Raw genomic sequence first — 22465 nt, forward strand, 5'->3', positions numbered from 1 at the left:
AACATCCAATTCATGAAGTTTCAGCTTCAACAAAGACTCTAATTTGAGCTGCTGCAGTGTGCTTGAAAGTTTCCTGTCCATTAATTCGTTCTTGTCTGTTTTGAATTCCTCAGTGAGAGGGGTTTGTGTTTTCTTTCTGTTTTTTTTTTTTTGTCTCTTTTAGACAGAATCTAAACCGCGGTAAGGCCAGAAGACTCCCAAACTACAAGTACTGCTCCCTTTTCTCTGGTGGGGTACTTTTAACATTTGGTCTGCAATTCAAAAGGGAAAAAAAAGACACGTTTCAGTCAGAGTACAGGCACAACAGACAAACGTTAAACCCAAAGACATTCACAAAGAAAAAACAAAACACACCCAGAGGTCATAGGATATGAGTCAAATCATAAATCAGCGCAACAACAAAAAAAAAACACAACAGTGTTTCACATCGAGGTTAAAGTTCAGCCAGATACAGGACAGATGGGGAGGGGGCTGAGGGGTGGGGGTCTGCTGTATGGTGAAAACTTCATTTCTTAAAGAAAAGGTCTGATGCCAGATTCCTTTAAGAGTCCATATTTACAGAAAAGGCTCAGACGCTGAGGGAAAACGGGGACAACGGGGCAAAAAGAGACCTCAGTCCCCGTTCAAACCGATGTAACTCAGAGAAAAGACGGGGATCGTCTACGAGACGGTCTCCAAATTTACGGCAACAGGAAAGGAAGAAAGGAAGAGGAGGGGTGAGACAGTGGCGGGACAGTCGGACAGTCCTCGATAAAAACGCAGGGCTGATCAGTCAGGGAAACTAGTTTCACTCAACAACTCTGCCCTGAATTAAGAGGAGAGAAGAAGACAGAAGACAGGATAAGACGACAGGAGGGGAAACACGAGACACATAAAGACCTGTCCCACAGCGTTAGCAAGCCGGCGGGGAGACGGTGATGTTAACGAGGAGGGCTGGAGGAGGTGCTGCTGCACGTCAGCTGGCTGCAGGTTAAAGAGATTACTTTTCCTCTTTTTTCTTTTTTCTGTTTCATACTTGAAATAAATCTCCAAAAAGGCTGGAGAAGCACGCTAAGCTAGCTGTAAATCTCAGTCAGCTGTGTGAGGAAGGACCTTGGTCTTCGACGATCGGGTTGAGGGTGCATTGACTACGAAGCTACGGTAAACATGAGTAACCTGTCGGGCTGCACTGACAACACTTCAGTAAAGGACAAGTCCCAATAGGAGAACTAACCTCTAACGACCTGCTGATACAGAGTACCGTCGTGAAGCGTAATCTATACTTCATACGCAAACGGCGTGCGAAGGTCACGCATCGCCACGAACCGCCTCTGTGTCGACGCTTCGCACGCCTGATGATGGTATCGGTATGGACTCCTCTCTAATGTGAACTCTGTAAAGAATCGATCCTTCAAGTCTGCCAGTATTCCACTGTGTCCTGTTGGAAACCAGGACTGATCTAAGGTTAGAATGAGCAGCAGATTCTGTCTTTGTTCTAGTTTTTCGGCCAGCTCGCTCCGTAGCTGTCGAGTCGTCTCCCAACTGACAGAAAACAGATCATCTTGCCGTTATCTGCAGGTAACAAAGGTTCGCTTGTTCCAGTACCAAGATGTTTTTGTCTGTTATTTTAGAAGCTAGCTAGCTTGCTAGCTATCTATCTAATTCTGTGTTTTCTGTAAAAGTGCCATCCGGTGATATTTAATGGATGAGTATAGCAAAGTTATCCATTTCTTGACTGAGTTCTTAACCAGCTCGCTGAATGTAGGCAGTGTTTCCTCAGTGGTTTTGGAAGTGAAGCATCCTTCTTCAGTCTCTGGGCGTAGCTTTGCAGGTAGTTTTCCGTACTTGTTGTTGAGCAGTCATTCAAAGCACAGCTGCCACGACGGAACAGAAATGCTCGGTATCCTTTTGATTTAAAGGAATTCTCTACGGGCCCACAGCCTTCCTCCCCATTCGCAAAAGAATGGAGCACTCCACAAACAAGTGTCTTCCAAGAAGGGGGGCCTTATGAGCCGGAAACGGGGCTACTGGGACCTCTTCTGAGAAAAGTTAATGGCTTTATTATGTGGAACAGTGATGGACCGACTCTTTCAGAAGCTCAAATGATGTGAGAGCATCGAGGGGCAATTCAAGAGCCAATTTAGCTCTGCAGTTGAATTTTACAAGCCCTGCTGGAGGATAGCTGCACTCATGTATTGTGTTTTAGCTGCATGGTTTGGTCAGTGGCTCACAAAACACCTGTTGGCTTGGTAGGATCAGCCACAACATTAAAACCCCCGGCACACTAAAGCTGTGTGTCTTCACTGCTCAATTAAAGCAGCTGATACTAAAGGAGGATTTCAAAACCAAATCTGAATTTGAGCATGTTAATGATGATGGAAAAGACTCCTGAGCGATGTCAAAGCCATCTGAATCTGTCAACACTGTTGATGTGGTTGACCATAAAACTGACACAGGAGGACTAAAATCCAACGATTTGCTGTGTTTTTATTGTGTGAAGTGTGGACATATAAGTACTACTTGTCCCGCCCTCAAGGACAAACAGAATAAACCAGTCGGAACAGTGGATTAAACTCCTCTGAGGCCAGGTCCTGGAAAACTCACTGACTTTGGTAACTTTGAACCTTTTGTATTGAATGTTTTTGTTCACTACTGTTAAAATATTCATGGCTTGGCAGCTTCTCAGTCTTGAAGGAGGTATTTTGACAATTCTTCCTGCTGCAGCTCAGATTTCAGACTTTTTCGTTAATCAATTACGTGTAATTGGATTCTTTATGCTGTTGAAACAGAGATTGGGATAAGTGTCGCTGTGCTTGAGTTCGATTTTAAAGAGATCCATGTTCCATTGCATGAGATTCTGCTTTAGTTGGCCCTGCGTTGCCGTCGGTGGAGTCCAGGTGATTCGGAGCTGTCCACTGCTGGTGGTGCTGAATCACCTGTGTGTAGGAGGGGTGACAGCTCAGTGGGCAGCGCCGCCGTTAGCTTGGCAGTCTGTGCTGTGGACTCATCTGCTCTCGAGGCTGACGACAGCCTGCCCAGCGCTCTGACTCAGGTAAAGTTTTAAATTCCGTGGCTTTGGAGAACTTGGAGAACTTCATTATTGTTGCACCTTTCAGCGACTCAGCGTGCTGAAGTGAAACGGATGATTGACTCATATAGGTCACTGTTGGCTGATGTGCCCTCAGGTTCTCAAGCTCCACACGTCGGTGACGCTACACCGATTCACCCATACAGAGTGAACCCAGCGAAATGGGTTTGCTTGAAGAACCAAGTAGTCCACATGGTTGATCATGGTATGATGGGGCAGTACAGAGGGTTTTTTAAAAGCTTTTCATCAGTTGTAGCATCCATGAGTGATCTCCTACTGAGCCCCAAACTGGATTTTACTTGGACTGAGGTGTCCAAGTGTTCAGTCTCTTATTTCTTAAGGACCACAATCTACTAGTTTTCATAGAGCGCATGCACAATGAAAACCACCGGTTGGTCAATTGAAGTTTCCATCATCATTAAACACATCGGCAGTAAAGAGGATGTTCTGGCTGACGCTCTCACCTGTGAATTGTTTGACTGAAAAGTTTGAGTGGTTCGTGGTTTCTTGTCCTCCTCAGTGTTCAGCTGTTGTGCCAGTGTAGCCAATGAACTGTCTTTTGTTTGGTTTGAATGTCGTGGCTGATTGTTGGTCACGATCAGTGTCTGTTCTTCAGAAGATTTCTCATATCTTCAGTGGTATGCTACTTTATCCTGTTGTCAGATGCTTGTGTCGTGCACGTTGTGATTCCCAGTAGGATTACTTCAAGTTCAGGAGTGTGAAACGGATTAGATCTCGATCATTGGTTTGGTTACACTACATATAGAGAGAGGAGGGAGTGTGTGAGTCTGCGGCGATGGCGTTAGTAAATGGAGCGTGATGGTACACAGTGATGAGCGGCTCCACTCCTTTTAGTGATAATGGCAGCAGTGATCATCAGCAGCAGTCACACTCATTACGAGCTACTCGACAGTTTGAGCCAACAGTTCACCTTCACTCCTGCAGCTCAGATTGTGTCTCTGTGTGCGTTCTGTGAGATGTAAGCAAAGAAGAAGAAGAAGCTGGTGTGTTTAGGCTGCTTAAAGCCTTTCTAGATAAAGTCTGTATTTTCTGGAGTGTGATTTAGATCTGATGACTTTCAGGTCAACACAGAAGCAAGGACATGATTTGCGTTCAGAGACAGTGGAGGTGAAGCTTTGAAACAGTATAAAAATGCAGGAGAGCTATATTTTATGAGGAAGTAGATCGAAGCTGCGATTGGAAAGAGAATTTTACACAGTGGTTTGGTTTTTCCTTTCCAGTCCAACTGCACTAGCAGAGTGTGAATGCACATAGCAATACAGGTACAAATCACCAAAGCAGCTCCAACCAGGAAGCACAGGACATGCTCGCAACCCGCTGCTGTTTCAGCTCCGTGCAGTGTTGAAAATCTCTGTAAAAGACGCTCTTCTGTGTTCTGTGTCAAGTACGCTCAGTGATGACTTCAAGGCACGTTTAAATTAACTGCAGAAGCTAGAGGGATGATTATCATGGAGCATGGAGCCTTCCCGCTCACGCAGGTTTGAAGCTCGAAAACCTGCAAGAATATTTACAACAGTGTAAAAATGTGCTTGTGAGGAATATCGTCTCCGGTGTTTCTGCATATGAATTCAAGTGAGTGGTTCATGTGTGTGCATGCATGATAGTCTTTTTGTTTTGTTTAAGCAGGTATAATTTAAGAAGTGGGGTAAAAAGCACTGTAGAGTGCGAAGCGTGTCCTCTGCTCTCTGTTTGGGAGGCTGCTGGAAGGGTTCGGGGTTTAGACGTACTCCCTGGCTGTGGAAGGCTGTGATTGGCGGTAGTACTGCTGCCCTCGCATGTCGTCTTTGGAGCAGGAGCAGCACAGCAAGGAGCCGCCCAGGACCGTCAGGCTGGCCGCCGCCCAGCCCACGAACAGGGCCGAGCCGAACTCGTACCTGAGGGCGGGGAAAAGCAGGAGCCACTTGAGAGGGCCTGAAAGCGTTTTCGACATTTTATGACAGTGACAGGCTCCAAATCATCAAGTAGCAACAGAAAACCTGATGGACAGTTGCTCAGTACTCACCCATGAGCCACTACATTCATGGAAATCAGAAATTGTTAACTAAGAGAACTGTTCACACCACCTTTCTAGTGAAAACACTTTGTTTTCTTTTCAGAGAAGTTTCTCGTTTCCACAGCAGCATTGTGCAGGCCCAGCAGGGCCTGCCGGAGGCCCTGGGTGTTGCTCATACCTGGCATTGGGCGGCGTGTTTGGGTTGAAGAACTGATAGGACACCTGAGTGGCGTACCAGGACACGGACACCAGCGTGCACAGACCTGCAGGAGGAGGAAACATCTGCTTCAGCCTACAAACACTTGTAGCTCCAACAGCACAGAAACTAAAATCAGCTGAGGTCAGTGTTTACTCAGTTTCTTCCTTCGGGATTATGCGTGATGTCCGGAGCTAATGTCTCTCAAATGACCACTTCCTGTTTACGTCAAAGAAGTCTCAACGAGACATTCCAGCAAGAGGAACGCCAGGACACTCCAGCCGAAGACACTAAACCGGACCGACTGAGCAGCAGCCTGACCTGCCAGCAGGAAGAGCGCCCCTCCCGTCACGGCGATGCGGGTCTTGGTGGACGGGTTGTTATCGCCCACCTTGGTGCACTTCATGCCCACCACGCTGACGATGATGCCGATGAAGCCCAGCAGCACAGACACCACCATGAGGGCTCGGCAGGTCTGGATGTGGACTAGAAGGAGGGAAACACGGGGAGAGAGATGGAGGAAAGTGACGAGGGGATCAGAGCACACAAGAAGCTTTTAGTTTGTCAAAATAAGCCACAATTTAAAATAAAAAAAACGGACTTTCTTCCTCTCTGGCCTGAACCCTGGGACCTCAAATGATCCTCCTGATCTTCTCTAATCTCATTCCACTGTGGTTTTTTGTCTCTAATTTGCTTCCCACACTGATTTCAGTGCATACATAACTCAGTGGGAGCAATGTATTTACACATATTTATGCACACATACATGTGTGCACAATGTTGGCAAACAGGCGACGGCCGTAGGTGGGACGACACAGATGAACCTCTCTCTCTCTGGCACGAAGCAGCTGTAGGAGGTCCTGCTTTACATGTTCCACACAGTGGGATCTGTGTGGCTCGGTCACAAAGCCAGATTGTTCCTGTGGGGCCGTCGCCGCCGCCGCCGCCATCAGACGCTCGCTGCAGGCCGGACGGAGAGCTTCAGGCTGCCGTCAAGGAGCTGACGGGTGGAGCAGGTGGAGCCGTCATGCCCTGACTGCACCCATAGAGCTGACGAGGCTTTGAAAAAAGGCTCCGGGGTGCATTCTGGACGTGGCATCAGCCCATCACAGAGGCGAAGGAGAACCATTGTTTTTAATGTCTGTAACAAAATGTAATGGCGAGATCCGGCTGCACTGACCACAAACTGAACCCACTTCAATCCAGCTCGGGTCAGACTTGTTGGGTCACACAATTATTAGACAGAACATTACTCAAATTGAAGAAAAGAACTGAAATAAATTGAACTGAATGAGATGAAGGAACAGAAAATGGCATCATAGAAGCTATTGTGTGAAAAAAGCAGCAAGGCAGAGTCTTCATCTGTCAGTGTGACAGAAGCACACACACCATCATTCATGGTGCAGCAGCGTTTCAGACGCTGATCTGAAGGGACTCCTGACGGGGGGCGGAGGATGGAGCGATGTTTGAAGTTTGCTTTATGGCTCCACGGCTCCTTTTGAAGGAATATCTGAATGGCCCTCTGCAGAGAAAGGTTCGATTATTCGTTTTTACGGCGGTTTTTCATCCTTTCCAAGCGTCTCTCCTTTCTTCTTGTTCGGAGAGCGGGCGGGGGTTTAGGCTCAGTGACCCCACTCTGACCTGTTTGGCTGGGTGAGGCCGTTCGGGGGCCTTCAGGGTGAGGGCCAGGCTGGAGGGAGGTTCAGGGGAAGGCCTGGCCCTCTCCCTCCACTGCCAAGTTTGACGGTGCCAGCCACCAGCTTTCAATGAGTGTGTGTGCTGGTGGCTGTGTGTGTGTGTGTGAAGTCTGTGAGGTCTCATTGTGAGGTCGCTCGTGGCTCTGTTTGCCTCAGTGCAATACTCAGTATGTTCACTCCATGGGGCTTTTACTGGTTCTGCTTCAGCTCTCTGACGCCATGTTCTCTGCTGTGTTTCACCGAACTGATTTCCCTTCAGCCAACTCGATCCCACCAGTATCCCGACTGCTCTGACTGGTGGGAAGAAGACGCTCGGTGCATTACAGCAACTCATTAGCTCTTTTCGAAAGAAATGACAACAGTTTTAATTTGTACATTTCCAGTGGAAACCAGACAATCTTATCAGTGAACGGTGCAAAATCCCATTCTTGAAAAGACAGTCCATGTTGTTCCTTAACTCAACAAATCCCAAACTGATCTCTGAGCTCTGAACGGATCCAACAACAGGCATGTGGGGCATCTAGTTGTGGCATTGAGTTCCACGGTTGATGGCTGTGGGATTCGGTTTTGAAGAACCGGGGAGAACAAAACGAGAATAAAACCATCTCGATTTGACAAGTGCATGTTGGGAATTATCTTGTACTTTTAATGAGCTCCAGAAGGCATGTGGAGGGTTAAGGGTTTTCAAGTTCCACCTTGAAATCATCACAGAGAGTCAAACCAGCAACCGTCCAGTCATCAGCTCGCTTCACTAACCACTATGTTAGTAATACCTTAATGGTTTTATTACAGTTTCCCCTTGATGATCCAGCATCCTGCAATACTTCATTTTATCCATTAGGTGGCAATACTTCAAGAGAAGAAGTCAGTGAAACAGGAAGTGAATGAAAGGCGTGTTTTCAGTTTAGCAGAAACATGGTCACATGGTCATGCCTTTGTCAAGGCCAGGTCATTAATACTGTTAGACCTATGAAGCTGATCAAAAAACAACAGAATGAAGAAAAGTGTGTTCTTTTGAACATCTGAACAGATTCTTGAAAGGTAGGGTGCTTTGGCCAGGAATTGGACCCCAAACTCAACATAGCAGGTAGCAACTCTACCACTGGACTTTTATATGATGGTGGGCTGTTCACGTTGTTTGGGCTCCCACAGGCAAAAATATAGACCGGCGCCCACAGCAGGAGGCGCCGGTGGGACTGACTGCCGGTGAAGGCTTTGGAGTGGAGGAGGGGCTTCAGCCAGTAAAGGACACGACTGGACAGTAACTGCAGAATGATGGCATGCCTACATGCCTACATCCATCCATCCATCCATCCGTCATCCATCCATCCATCTCCACTGCTTAATCCAACTTAAGATCTGGAGAGTCGGATCCCATCTGACTGTGTTTGAAGGCAGAGTCCACCCTGAACAGCTGTAGGACAAACACTGAGAAAAAGTCGATCAAAGTGAATCCAGCAGACAAACTACAGTTAGCAGTTTGGGATTGTGGTGGGAAATCACAACACCTGAGGTAAACCTGTGCATGCACAGGGAGAACATGCACATCCCCCCTGAAACAACCCACACTCAAACAGGGGTCCTTCCTATTTTAAATCAAGAGTCTCAGACTGTTGATGCTGCTCATGATCAAGTTCTATGAGAGGTTAAAAAACAAGACAGAATTACAGGAAAGTAAGCAACTTCTCAGTTTGATCCTTTTAATGCTTTCTCTGACTCGCTCCACACTGTCAGTGGTCTGCTGTGTTCCCTGTTGAATTTATCTGCTACACTTTAATCCTTTTAAACATTTAATTTCAAATGGATAAAATCAAATTCCAGTTTGATGGTACCTCCTGGTAAATGGCCACGTGGAAGCCTGTATCAACTAATTATGCAGGCTGGAAGTGTTTTTACTGAGACTCTTTCAATTACCGGGCTGTTCACACACCGTGGCAGCAAACCAGAAAAACACCAAAGCAGATAAAAACACCGACCGTCAGCTTCCATCACTTCATAGTTCAGATAGTATGTTTTCCTGTAAATGAACTCTTTATCACGCTGTACTTTGTGTTAAAGAATCCAGAAAGTTAAATGAAGGTTGTGTGTGTGAATTAGGAAATAACAGAGAGTTACTGTAGCACCCAGCCAGTCTTCACTGCAGCTTTTTCACTGTTTTTTTTTTTTTTTTTAATTGTTAATCATTAGAAAGAACTCCAGCTTCTGTTATATCTAATATTCAATCTGATTGAGCTGCAGACGGATCACATCAGAGTTGTCCAAACTAAGGTCTGACTTCTTACTGTGGTCCACTTTTAAATGGACCACATCAAATTCTGAAAACACAGTTTAATATGTTCCGCATGTGAAACTTCTACAGAACTGTATTGTAGTTTGAATTTCCAGTTCTGATTAGTATAGCTTCTGAACAAATCCAGTGAGACTAAAGGATAATGTTAGCGCTGCGGACAAGTTCTGGCAGAATCACAGCAACACAAGATAACGAGTGAGTGAGAGAATTGACCTCTGACACATGGCTCTGTTTCTGCATGGAGCACAAAACATCACGTCACAATACCCACACCCACATATAAACATATATGATGTTTATTTAAAGTATTAGATAAAAACTGTTCATAAACGCTGGTTCTTAGTACTGCTTCAAAGTAGATACGTCAAAATATATTTCAAAAGTTCAAAATTAAAAAAAGTAGATAACATTTGTATGTATAAACGGGCAAAAACATGGAAGGTAAACGACCTTTTTAATACTGAGTCACACTGAACTGTAAATTCTCAGTGAAATGTCAATAATTAAAGGGAATGCTATTCACAGAAGAGATTCCTTTGTGTTAATGAGCCGTGAATGTTTTGACAAATGGATCTAAAAAGCAAGTTTTATCAAAATTCTTTAAAGACAACATATGACAAATTAAGATTGTCACATTTAGCTTTCTGTCATTTCTAAGGGCATAGTATAATATTTTGAACTGGGTGCTTTTGTCTTTGAGCTTTAAATGGTCAACACATTGAATTCTGGGCCCAGATTGTCAAATAATGTTTATTCTGGTTTGATCTAAGTTCTTTGTAGGAACTTTTGTTAAGAGTGACTAACATGCAAGTAGCCAAAAAAAACACAAACACCTGAAAGTCAGCCTTGCTATGTTTCTGGCAAACTGTGTGGTTCATATAGAAGGGCGACAGGTAATCTGCCTCTGTCAGGAGCTAGATGTTTTTACTGCTGCTGGTCGGTCGGTCAGTCGGCCGGTTGGTTGGTCGGTCAATAACTTGTTGGTTGGTTTGTTGGTAAAGCATCTCTTGTAACCTTGAGCAGATCTGACTCCTCTGCTTTGGATCTAAACTACCTGGAAAAAAATACCACAAGTTGCCTATATTGACGGTAAGACGATGGCTACTCTGTGTGACCTGACAGACTGGCGTGTGTGATAACATGTTTTCGACTTCACACTCAGATGTTCCTGGATAGAAGAGCTGTCCCTTCAGCACCACCGTCCAAACCCTCCTCCTCTGACAAACACCTTTGTTTCCGCCGTCCAACATCATGACCGTCATCGTCTTTATTAGCCAACCGCTCGGTCAACCCCCAGCATTTTCCACCACAGTTGCCTGGCTGCATCAGCAGAGCGCAGCACAGTCTGGTGAACAATTAAACCCACCGTCACATGCTGCGCCCGCTGCGAGCGGATCCAGGGGAGAGGAGCTCCTTCAGATCAGACCGGTACCGGACGGGTGCCTAATCAAGTATCAGACTCGCGGCGTCTTCCTTCACGCACGTGTTTTCATGTGGTAATCTGTCTGGGAGACGTGGGAATGAACCTGTGACGGATGGAGTGTGATCGGCCGGAGCGGCGTGTGGTGAAGTCTTCTGGAAGGCTTCCTCCGGGGCCTGTCTTCGGTGTGAATCGGTACACACTGGGGCGTGTTGCTGGACAAATGAAACAATGTACGCGTGTGGGGAAGACAGAGAGCATTCTGGGAATATCTCTGGTATCTGGCCCAACACTGTCCTTTTCTTCTCCGAACAGCCTCTATTCATGCAGAAGGACAATACGTCGTTCTTACGGCTGAAACCAACCCAATGGAGATGGCAGATCGGCTCGGGGCGCCCCGCTGCACGGATTCCCACTGGAGCTCTGTGTTGACGCAGTGACTCACCCGACACACCAAAATGTTTGCAAAGCGCCTCCAATGAAAAGCGTGGCCAGTGTGCCGGAGAAGTCACCTCAAAGAAAAACAAGGCCTCCGCTGCCGCTGCCAGCACCACCTCCGTCGCCGCTCCACCTCCGTCGCCAGCTCCACCGCGCTGCCTCTCATCACAGGCTGCACCGCCGTGGCTTCAGCAGCCAGTAAATGGATGGATTCATGTCATCTGTCTGCCATTAATTATGAGTCACATTAGCCTGCTTCAGGACTGGAGATGCTAATTTATGTCAGAATTCTGCATTCCTTACGTCCCCCCCGCCCTCCGTCCCACTCTCTACACACAAACAAAATCATTAAAGATGCCAAAGCTGTGGTGCCGATCGAGTGTTATCGTCCCGTCAGGCTACGTGGGGAAGTGTATTCCTTCTGTTTTTTCACCTCCACGGATTAATTATGGGAAATGAATTGGTCCCACCAACAACAACTGTTATGACTTGTGGTGTGACACTTTAGATATTATTTAGGAAAACTTCTGATGATGCAACAGATCTGTATCTCCAACAGAAACGTCTTGTTAAAAGGGAAAAATAAAATGAAGTTTAGTCAGAAAGGCGTCAATGTGATGGTATAATGGAAACACCACCTCAGGGTTGGCTTGTAAAGAGTCAGCGCTACTGAAATTTGGAATTCGGCACAGCCGGCAAATGGACTCTCTTACAGCCGAGCTCGTACAGAACAGAATGTCATTGTTAGTTCTGATCGCACAAGTTAGAGCATTGTGGCGACTCGTGGAGCCGAAGGGAAGAGCGGTACTCACTGTCCAGCGAGAGCATGGAGTCAAAGATCTTGCACTGCACCTGCCCCGTGCTCTGCGAGGCGCAGCTCATCCACAGGCCCTCGTACAGACCCACGGCTGTGATGATGGCGTCGCCGGCGTACGACGACTGCTTCCACTGCGGCAAGGCGGTGGTGGAGATGATGCCAATCCAGCCGCCCAGCGCCAGAAAGTAACCCAACAACTGGAGACCCGAGTTGGCCATCCTTCCTGCTCACGGCTCTGTCGTTTGGATTTTCTCTGGCTGTTTCCTTTTTTCTGGCTTTACACCTGAATGCTTTTAACTTGGGGAGCTGAGGTGCGTCGGGCCTCTGTGCAGTCTCTCTGGGCACACCTGTTACTTCTTACACTTCTGTCTTCACTTTCCGGTCCCTCTCAGCATGTCCCTCTGGTCCCTCTCTGCTTTAACTCGCATTTGTGGAGTTCTTCTGCTTCTCCTCGTCCTTTCTTCGCTTCTGGAAACAACGGCTCGTCAGCGTAATGTCTTCCTCCTCTGGGCTGTCCCGCCTGATTCCTGGTCCCTCTGGAGACGGCTTGACGTGGAAGATGGAGTTTTTGTTCCTCAGCAGTTCACTTGATCAAGCATTGTCTCTGGGCTGCCTCAGTCTCTGCATGGCTTCTTGAAAAATCTCTCTCTTTCTCCTTGCTGCTCTGCTCGCTTTCCCCCCCACTACAATCTGTCCATCTGCTCCAAGCTTGAGTGGCTCGATGAGGGCTGGCAGAAAAAAAGTAAAAAGAAAAAAAGAGGAGCATGTGAACACAACAGGCTGACCATGATGGGATGGGGAGAAGGGCCTGGCTGTGATTGGACTCCGGTGCGCTGAGGGAACGCCCTCCGGGGTGGAGGAGGGATGGGCTCATTGGGAGAATAAGGACCGTTTCAAACAGAGAGGGGAAAGAAAAGGCAAAAAAAAGGAGCTAAAGAGAGAAAAACAGCAGTTAAAATCACAATAAAGTATCGCAGCTCATGACTCTAAATCAAAAGTATCAAATTAAACTTCACCATGCTGGTTTCTTCTTCTTATCAAGTGGCTCACACATCGATTCTCAAAAAGTTTGGAGCAGGCCCGGCTGGGGGCGGTGGTAAAGTGCAACAAACACAGCGTAAATCAGCATCCAAACAATGCCCCCGGCTGAAAAGGACATGTCACATCCAGACAGGCTCTCTGGAAATTATGGGCGGCCGAGGCAAGCCTCCCCCGATCGCCATGGAAACCCCTCCACAAATGAAGCGGGGGAGAAAGAGAAAGCCGGCGCAAAGGTTCACCCACTGTACATCCTTACAAGCTGTAAATGCGAACACACTCCGGACCCTTTGTGTCTGAGCAGAGTTCAGAAACCTGTTCTTCCCACAGCGGAGCGCCCCGTCCTCCAAACACACCTCATTAAATTAGCTTCAATTCGCTTCAGACTGACTCCGTAATTCTATTCCGCCAATTAGACCGTCGGCGCTCTCGCTCTCGCAGACATGGCCGTTTTCTCACATCTGTAAGAGACATGTCTCACCCCCACCCTGCGCTGCCTCGCTGCCGTACGCACATGCATGGTGGACACAGTGAGCGTGTTCTCACACTGTCCTCCCAGAGCCGGCGCCCACAGATCAGCAGCAGATCCGGGCGATCAGCAGGACAGCCTGGCAAAGTCCACAGCTCCTGCTCTGTATGAGTTATCTGGAGTTCAGTTTAATGCTTTTCGGATTGTTTTAATGATTGTTTAATGTCTGGTATTTATGCTACGATCCTGGAAGGGACAGATGGTGTAATGCAACTTCTGCTAATACTGGCATTGCCAGTATTTAAAGTTTGTGCACCTTGTGCTCATCTTGGTTTCAGGAAATCCGTCATATTTATTTGGAAACCTTTGGACTCATTCAGAGCTGCACAATGAATTCCAAATGCATTGCTATTGCAATATTCTTGCATGTTTCCCTGACTTAACGCAGCCTCAGACTTAATGCGACTAAACTTTTTCATTGATTTCTTCACAAAAGTCAGAATTTCTGGTAATTTTGCAAAATATACCTGAAGCTTGTGTTTTTGTCTCTCCTGTTATATGAAGCTATGGTTAAGCGGTTATTTAAGGAAAGAAGAAGAAGAAGAAGAAGAAGAAGAAGAAGAAGAAGAAGAAGTTAGACTCACGCGGTTCCTACTGGACCAACCTTGAAGTTGAACTCGACTTACTCCAACATCAACAAACACACACACACACACACACCAGAACATGTGGACATACATGTGACCTCACTTATCCAGCATGTCTTTTGAAGCCCTTCACTGCACTCATGCTCTCATCTTCAGATGGAACGATCCATACATGGCGGCCTCCCCCTGGTCCACACCATCCCTGTGTTTATTATCCTCCAGGCCTTTATCCCTCACTCTGTGCTCTGAGGTTTGGACGCCCTGGCTGTGTGTGTGTGTGTGTGTGTGTGTGTGTGTTGAGGGCTGTTTTGCGGCGTGTAATGAGGGGGCTTGACGTATGGGGGTGAGCTGTGGTCGGAGCACGGAGGTCAGCTGAGCCCAAGAGGCGAGGAGAGATGAAAGAGAATCAAAACAAGAGCTCAAGTCCTCGCGTCGGGGCTCGGAGCGGTGGGGGCTTCGCCTGCTTTCTGGATGCCCTCCTGATTTTGAATCTCGCTCTGGTATTTTGTGGGTAATGGATGAAGCAATGCTGAGTGTGAAACAATCCCAGTGTGTAGGATTAGAGCCGGTTCAGTCCTGAAAACAGCCTGGAGAGAACACGGCTCTCTCCTCTCAGGTCTCTGACTTGATGGAAGGCCAGAACCTGATCTGATTCAGTGGCGCTGTCTTCTGGGGCTCGGCCGGTAGATTGGTCATCTCTCAGTCTGAAGGTTGCTGGTTTGGTTCCATCTTGCCTGTCCACATGCCAGAGTGTTCTTGAGCATCACTCTGAACTGCTCTCAGCGATGGAGTGCTTTGCATGGCAGCTGTGTCAGCGGGTAAATGTGTCTGAGCTGATCAAAATCAATGGGAATAAAATATACAAGATGTTTGAAAAACAAGAAAATATGGCCGTGAATGCAGTTTAACAATTTGTTTTATAAATTAATAACATTCAGTAATGATTTTGGGGCTGAAGAAGTCTTGTTTCGTTCTGCGTCATCTGTTGAGCTGGCCTTTAAAGCACAGTAAAGACACGTTTATTCATGATATAACACTGAGGCGTGAGGCCGTTCATGGAGCTTTACAAAGCACACAATAATGCTATAAAAACATAAACAAGGAAAGGCTCTATTTAAAAATGGGGAGAGGGCAGATCCCTTCCGTCAAATAATAAGCTGTGAACTCGTTCACATAAACAGACCATTACAGCAACCCAGCCTGCTGACAGTCAATGCATGGACAGCTTTCTCTGAATTTTGCCAAGTCTAGAAACCGTTAAATCTTGCGGTGCTTTGCAGATGGCGGTAAGCTTATTGTGTTGGTTAACAACATTTCACCAGTGTGGACTCAGTCCTCTGTGACTCGCCTCTTATCTTTTTGTGCAGCTCTCAACAAACAGGAAACCACCAAATGTGGTTAGTAATGCCTCAAACACACACACACACACAATTAAGACATGGGAGGGGGGGTATCAGATTAGCCAGTGTTGCCAGGGCTACAGTGGGACACATGTGGACATGTAAACAGTAATGAAGAGCATTATGTAACACAACAGGCAGGCTGTGGATTAGCGCATTTGAAAAAAGGAAAGAAATCAGTGGTTATTCAGCGAAGCAGCTTCTCTTTGATGTCCCATGAAGGAAATGTGTATACAGTCTGGAAGACACTATAAAGCTGGTTTTAATTGGGACGTGCGATTGTACTCGGGTTAGCGGTATTCCCAGAGACCTTTCACAGCGCTCCAGTCAATTGTAATTACAGTGTGTCAAGTCTTTCCTGTTAATGTTTTTCACCCCGTGAGCCTTCAGGAAAATGTGGCTTCTGGATGAATGCTAACCGAGCGCGCAGATGAATAATGCATGTGTGCGCCCTGAGGAGCGCTCCTCCGGCCCATCTCAAGTGGCCCTGAAGAGACTGTTGGCTCTGCTCATTACGGGACGTCTTACCCCCGAGGCAGACAGCAGCGAGTGCTGCGACACACAAAGGAGCGGGACGTGAAAAGTGCCGGACAAAAGCCGTTCAGCTAGCTAAATATTTGGCGCAGGTTGACGCTGGTGACGGATGGACTTTCATAAAGACGTCTGGCGTCTTGAAGGCCTCTTCTTGCTCCGAATGTCTTTTTGTGCGTTATTTTTTCAGGGTGAGGGGTTTTTTCGAGTGTCTCTTACTGTTCTCAGGAGGACTGGTCACACAGCCAACGACTGTACCCCGAAATCTGTTCCCCACATTTACCCCGGCCGCTGTGCAGCGCCGGAGGGGCAGTTCACGATGGACGCTCTGGCTTGGTGATCCTCACTTCAGGGGGAATTGCACCAGCAAACATATGATCGCTCCTTTGACCTCTAGGCTACCGAAGCATAAAAGCTATTGCTACCCACTGGAGGATCCTATCAGTAAAGTAGTCAAAACTGAGTGTAGTGCCAGAGATTCATGAAAGTTTTAACGTATTGTGAGGATATGGAAAGTTGAACGTGAGCATCCTGTCTCCAGAATACACAAAGGTAAGGTCGCAAAGGAAGCAGAGAGGGGAAAAACAAGAAAAGATAAAGACGAATTGATCAAAAACAAAATGGAATATGGCTTCATGGAAACAGTGGACATATTTCGCAGTTCACCAAACACCCCAAAAGGTGTAGAAACCCAAAGAGTTCATCCTCAGAGGTTTAACAGAGACATTGTAGTGTAAGCTCTCTCTTTCTCTCACTCTACCTTCCAGCAGGATCTGTGTGGAACCTGAAGTTCAGGGTCTAAACCTCCTGCTCACATCACGTCTGCACCTGTTGCTGTCTCCCTTCTGTCCCCTCTGCCCCACTGGAACAACAGGAAGTCTCCTCTGAGTCTGGTTCTGGAGGTTTCTTCCTGCCAAAAGAGAGTTTTTCCTTTCCTCCGTCTCCTCGTCTTGTTCTTGTGGAATTGGTTGTTGTAGTCGGCGTTATATGGATAAGATGGAATTGAATAGAAAAATGTCATAAAACATTTCTGTAGCACATGCGCTGAGGTGTGCACTGAGAACTGTGACTGATGGCCGTCCAAACTCATGCCCACTATTGATTTAGCACATTCACTCTCATGAATTTGGAATATTGGGCATCTGTTCCAGATTGTGCGACATACTGGGAGGATTTTATGCTCAGAGATTCATCTACTGTACACAACGTCACTTATAACATCTGGAACTGTCTTTTTCCTGTTATTGTGATGAGAGACATTTCCTCAGCTGGCCCAGTGCCGTTTGTTGGCCAAAATGTTTGATCATTTCCCCCACCAATATCAAATCAAGTCAATCATTCCTTTTGGAATGCTAGTAAATAACAACAGAAGCAGTGGCGCTCATTCAAGCGCCCTTTAATCTCCCTTGCAAAACTGGATTTGGCACAAATCTTCGTCTGTGGGTGCTGAAAGACAAAATCAGTTAACATTTTCTGAAAGAGCGACCCAGCGTGAGTGTGGAGTGTGTTTGTTGTGAATTTGTGTGAAATACTTTATAGCAAGTCCTTCCTTTCAAGCATTTCTTTTCCCCCGATGCACAGAGAACTGCAGTGTAAGCTGGATAGAAGCTCTTTCCAAGAATGTTCCAACCTCTTGAGCACCAAATGACACAGAGGAAGCTTGTTGGAAGAGCTGTTTTTCATCCCCGTGTTTCCTAAACTGGCTGTGGTCGACCTTGCTTTCATGCCCGGCTCCAGTTCAGCGGCTGGGTCAGCGTCCTCCGGCGATGGGAGCTTTGACGGCTGTGAATGCTGGGAGGGGACGGCAGGAGACCCTGTTTCTCAAACCGTTTACCCCCGCGTCACCTCGCCATCGCTTCCCTCCGAAGCGCTCTCCGGAGGACGCATGGTTCAGTAGGTGCCATCGGTTCCTCCCTCTCTCCTCCGACACGTCTCTTCCCACCTCTCACCTCTCTCCCTCTCCCCACATTTTCCAGACCCCTGCCGCACTAAGCCGAGCTTAGGAGTCAGCTGAGCTGATCAAAGACCGTAGCCATGTAGTGGCTAACAAGAGGCGAGAGTTCCCAACGACAGAGGACCTCCCAGGGGTTTCCATCGCCATAGACCTACTGTACCTAGAACCCCTCTGGGTGTGGGCTCTGCCCGCATGACTGCACTGGTGACGGCGTGATTGCAGGCGTAATGGCGTCTGGCAGGGCTCCTGAGGAAAACATGTTTATCCTTGCGCCGGCTGACTTCAGGTCTGTGGGATTCTGGGAGTTTGGTCTACTGACTTTACATCTGCGGAGAGAGCCACCCTCCGTTAGCCAGCATCTCCCCAGCGTGGGGAAGGCCCGGGTCTTGTTCCCACCGCCTCCCTCCCCTCCTCCTCCTCCTCTCCCCTTCATCTCCAGCTAGCAGCACTCTTCTCATCGCGCCGGCCCCTTCCAGTTGCCTTTGCATGCTCCTCTATTATCACCCTAATTAGCTCGAGCAGGCCTTCTCCGCCGCTCCTCCCACCTTTGTTCCCCGTTTCTGCTTTTGTCCCTCATGACCTTTTTGCTCCGTGTACAGCAGCCCAGCAGCAGACCGCCCGCCGACCCCAGCAGCTTCCAAATCACAGTTCTCCAGTGATGTAGATGTAGTCTGCAAGACATGCTGTATAAAACCTCTAACTCAGGCATCATGATGTCTGGACGGAGCTCAATAAATCTGCTTTTTCTGACACCTGCTGGGCCAACATCTATGGAGTTTAGACTTAAATTTAAGCATTGAAATCATTTTCTACTATTTTCTATCTTATATGGCTTTTGTTATCCGCATTAAAGAGTAATAAAAGGTACATCTTGAAACGTAACTCAGCCGGTAGAGTGTTGGTTGTCTTCCAGTCCAAATACTGGCAGATGAAATCTCGCCTCCACCTGTTCATGTTCGGCCTTGAACCCCAAGTCTGTCCCAAAAACAAGTGTGTGCTGAACGTGTGTCAATAGATGAAAATGACAACTGAAAAAACAGCTCTAATATTAAAATCAATGGAAAACTAAATTTGTGTGGTCTGAAACAACGTGGAGGTTTTCTTCAGCTCTTTGTGCTGAAATGTCAGTCCAGAGAGCATTTTTTATTTTTTTAACTTGTGTCTGCAGTGTGCCCTGGAATCAAAACAACAAGAACATACTGTAACTTTACTTACTGACTCACATGTTTACGCTCTTGATCTACAACACTAACATAAATGAATCAGCCTCCACTTCCTGGCGTCTCCGTCCCTCCTGTCCTCCGCCTCCTGGCACCTCGCCGCCCTCCGTCCCCTCCTCCCTGTTGTACCACGCCATCGCTGGAACCAAATCCCCTGCACCTGCCTGTGCGGACTGCGTCCGGTTCCCTGAATTCCTGTGAGCGCGGCGCTGCTCTGACCCTGAACAGGCCGCAAACACAAAAAGAAGAAGAGGCAGGAAGTCTTCGTGGTGGGGCTGAGGTGGGGTGGGCTCCAGCTTATGAGTGTGCATTTATCTGGAGCTGGGAAAAGGGTCATTGTGCTCTTAGGCTCACTCAGGGCTCCCAGGGTTTTTGGAAAATGACTTTAAGGGGTTCCCAGAAATGTCCCCTCTGGTCTGAAGTGGGGCCCCTGAGGCCCCTCTGCTCCATTTAGCCCTTCAGCGCCGTCTCAAGTCTGTTTGGGGATAAAAAGATGGACAGATTATGGAGATATACTGCATTTTGTGTGACTTACTAAAGCTCCATTTACACAACAACACTGTGAACTCGTAGTTTTTCTGTCAGAAAAGTTTCACAACAGCATGCTGAAAATAACAGTTTTCGTGTATGGCCACTAGTTGGTGCTATAGGTTGTTTTTAATGTACTGCGCGTGTGCAGAAGAACCATTCACTTCTTCTGTGGTGCACAGCAGCATTGTTTCCTTTGTCTACAAGGAGCCGGGCCTCAAGCGTTCCCACAAAGTCTCGTTTTCACCCGTCTACACAACAACAGAGCGCGGCTGGGTTCACTAGGTTCCACCTTGGGAAAAATTTCAAGAAGTTCCATTTTTACTGACTCAGAGCACCACGGTGATCTAAACACACATCCAAGACACAACCAACGTTTTGTGTTTTCACCAGAAAGTGATGTGAAAATGGAACCTGAGTAAGAAAATACTGCATGTTTTTTTTTTTTTGAAGAATTACTTTGAACAGTACGCTGTGTGTATGTAATGTAATAGTTACAACGATTGAACAATTAAAACGTTGAGATTTTACTTTTTTTGTGAGATCTCAAAAACAACAGAATACTACATCTGCTTGTATCTGCCGTGTTTAGGACTCACTCATGTCTGTTTGAAAAGCTCCTGGTGGCAAAAATCATGAAGGGGATTTAAAGAGGTTTACAGCATCTGTCAGAGTGAGAGTCGTTACCTGGAAACTGCAATATCTGCTCGTTCATCAACCTCCTCTTTATTCTCAGGTGTAGAGCAGCAGGGAGCTGGCAGTACGCTAAGAGCCAGTCATGGAACTATCACAGGTAGTCCGAGAAAACACTCTCTCTCTCTCTCTCTCTCTCTCTCTCTCTCTCTCTCTCTCTCTCTCTCTCTCTCACTCACACTCACACACACACACACACACACACACACAGGGGCAGCTACAGCCAATTCAAGGCATGATTTACAAAGATCCTCCGTAAAGTGCGCTGAATTAGATACTCATGGAAATACATTGCAGTTTCAGTTTGCAGTAGGGCTGCCACGATTAGTCGATTAATCACGATTATGTCGACTATTAAAATCATCGACGACTAATTTAATAGTCGACGCGTCGGGTTTTTTTTTTTTTTAATGTTTGTGTTTGTCTCGAAACTGCTGCGGTACCTTCCACTGTTGCGTCTGCCTCGCTGTATTTAACACACATGCGCAGTCGTGTCAGCCGCGACGACACCAGACTGGTGTCATGGCCGCCCGGCAGCAGCGGAGCTCCAAAGTGTGGGAGCATGACAAGAAAACGTCAGAGAAAAGTGTGCAATGCAGTATCTGCAGGACAGAACCTGCCTTCCACGGCAGCACAACTGCGATGGATGAGCACCTGAAACGGAAGCACGTCGTGGCTCGGGACAAAGATGAAGAGGGGCCGTCGTCTCGGTAAGCTAATAATATTAGCACAGAGGACTAACTTGCTGTTTACGCATAGCTGTCAACGTTAACATTAGCGGTGACGATTTGATTCATTAGCTGCCTTTAGCACACATATTTCATGTTTTCTGTAACGCTCTAACAGTGATGTGTTTTAATAAGAAGTGATGTCAGGCTAATATTTTCTAACGTTACGTTTCAGAGCTTCATCCCATCGGAGCGGATTTTCTCCGCAGCAGAACATCTGCTCCAAAAAGAAAGCAAGTCTGTCTCCAACACATGTAGAAATGCTGACTTTCCTGAACAAGAGCCGTGTGTAGTTTGGGATTATTTAGAGTGAGAGTGTAATAAAAGTTGTATACAGTTGAGCACTGAACACAAACTGCACTTTTGTTTTATTTGAGTCAGTGAGATGAAAACTTAAAGGTGCCTGCCTCATTGTTGCTCTGCTTGATGCCAAACACAAATTAAGGAATAAAAAATGAACAAAGGATTTATTTTTGTGTTGTTTAGGCAAGTGCCTTTTCCGTATTTTACTGAAGTATTTGCACTTTATGGTACACAGTAATATTTCAATAAAGGTTTAATGAACTACCATCTGAATTGTCTTTAAATGTATTTAGTATATACCTTAAACACTTAAAGCTGAAATATAATTACGGTTATATAAGAGCAGCTTCTTGGTGGTGCGATAAACTATGTTTTACATTTAATTTACATATGATGTGATTAGTCGACTAATCGAAAAAAATAATTGGTGATTAGTTGACTACCAAAATAATCGTTTGTGGCAGCCCTAGTTTGCAGGAGAGTAAATACTATGAATGACGTTCAAGAGAAGCAGCAGTGGTACATCTGGGTTTACATGTATTGTTGTTTGCATTCGCCATTGAACAGTTGGGTGCAGTGCTAAAATGGAATCCACCATTTAGAAGATATCCAACATAAAAAGGTACATGGAAGATGTGCCACATGGTAAAGAGTATTTAACAGACTCCACGCGTGGCTCCACCAATGAACCCACTTGCTGTTTGCAAACCACATCTTAAAGCTCGGGTAGACGATGTTGAAGAGCCTGCAAGATTTGAAAGTAGCACACCTCAAGCCCTCCCCCCTAAGCTCCTCCTACTCCAATCAGTGCTTGGCCCAACGCCACACCCCCACCAACGTGATCTCAACTCATGCTTTCAGTGGGACCCCGCTCCTCGGGTGACCATAAGTCCTCTTTTACCTGGACATGTCCACTTTTTACGTCCTGTCCGGGGCGTCCGGGCGGGTTTTTTAAATTCAAGGAGATGTCCGGGTTCATGGAAACTGACCAGCGCTTTGCACACAGTACTATGAT

General features: G+C 46.8%; 1 protein-coding gene across 2 annotated transcripts; it reads right to left on the reverse strand.

Annotated features, from left to right (window-relative positions):
* Nucleotides 1-105: 105 nt before the first annotated feature.
* On the reverse strand, nt 106-12686 carry cldn19 (claudin 19). Of its 2 annotated transcripts, none has more exons than XM_030091848.1 (5): nt 11935-12685; nt 5599-5763; nt 5260-5344; nt 4816-4962; nt 106-251 (listed from the first exon to the last, which is right to left on the reverse strand). In XM_030091848.1, exons 1-5 carry the CDS (start codon nt 12155-12157, stop codon nt 203-205), a joined length of 669 nt encoding a protein of 222 aa, XP_029947708.1. In that variant the 5' UTR covers nt 12158-12685; the 3' UTR covers nt 106-202. The 2 variants fall into 2 exon arrangements, with proteins under 2 accessions (XP_029947708.1, XP_029947709.1); XM_030091849.1 differs by having other exon boundaries at nt 142-805; nt 11935-12686.
* Nucleotides 12687-22465: the final 9779 nt, after the last annotated feature.

The sequence above is a fragment of the Salarias fasciatus genome, chromosome 5 (assembly GCF_902148845.1).
Source record: "Salarias fasciatus chromosome 5, fSalaFa1.1, whole genome shotgun sequence".
Classification (NCBI taxonomy): Eukaryota; Metazoa; Chordata; class Actinopteri; order Blenniiformes; family Blenniidae; genus Salarias; species Salarias fasciatus.

What these genes read in the sequence shown, in the direction of transcription:
- cldn19 (XM_030091848.1), bottom strand. Translation starts at nt 12,157, where the DNA reads ATGGCCAACTCGGGTCTCCAGTTGTTGGGTTACTTTCTGGCGCTGGGC. An exon ending in CTCCATGCTCTCGCTGGACA is followed by an intron (nt 5,764 to 11,934) that starts GTGAGTACCGCT and finishes CCCTCCTTCTAG; the next exon opens with TCCACATCCAGACCTGCCGA. An exon ending in GGCGCTCTTCCTGCTGGCAG is followed by an intron (nt 5,345 to 5,598) that starts GTCAGGCTGCTG and finishes CTCCTCCTGCAG; the next exon opens with GTCTGTGCACGCTGGTGTCC.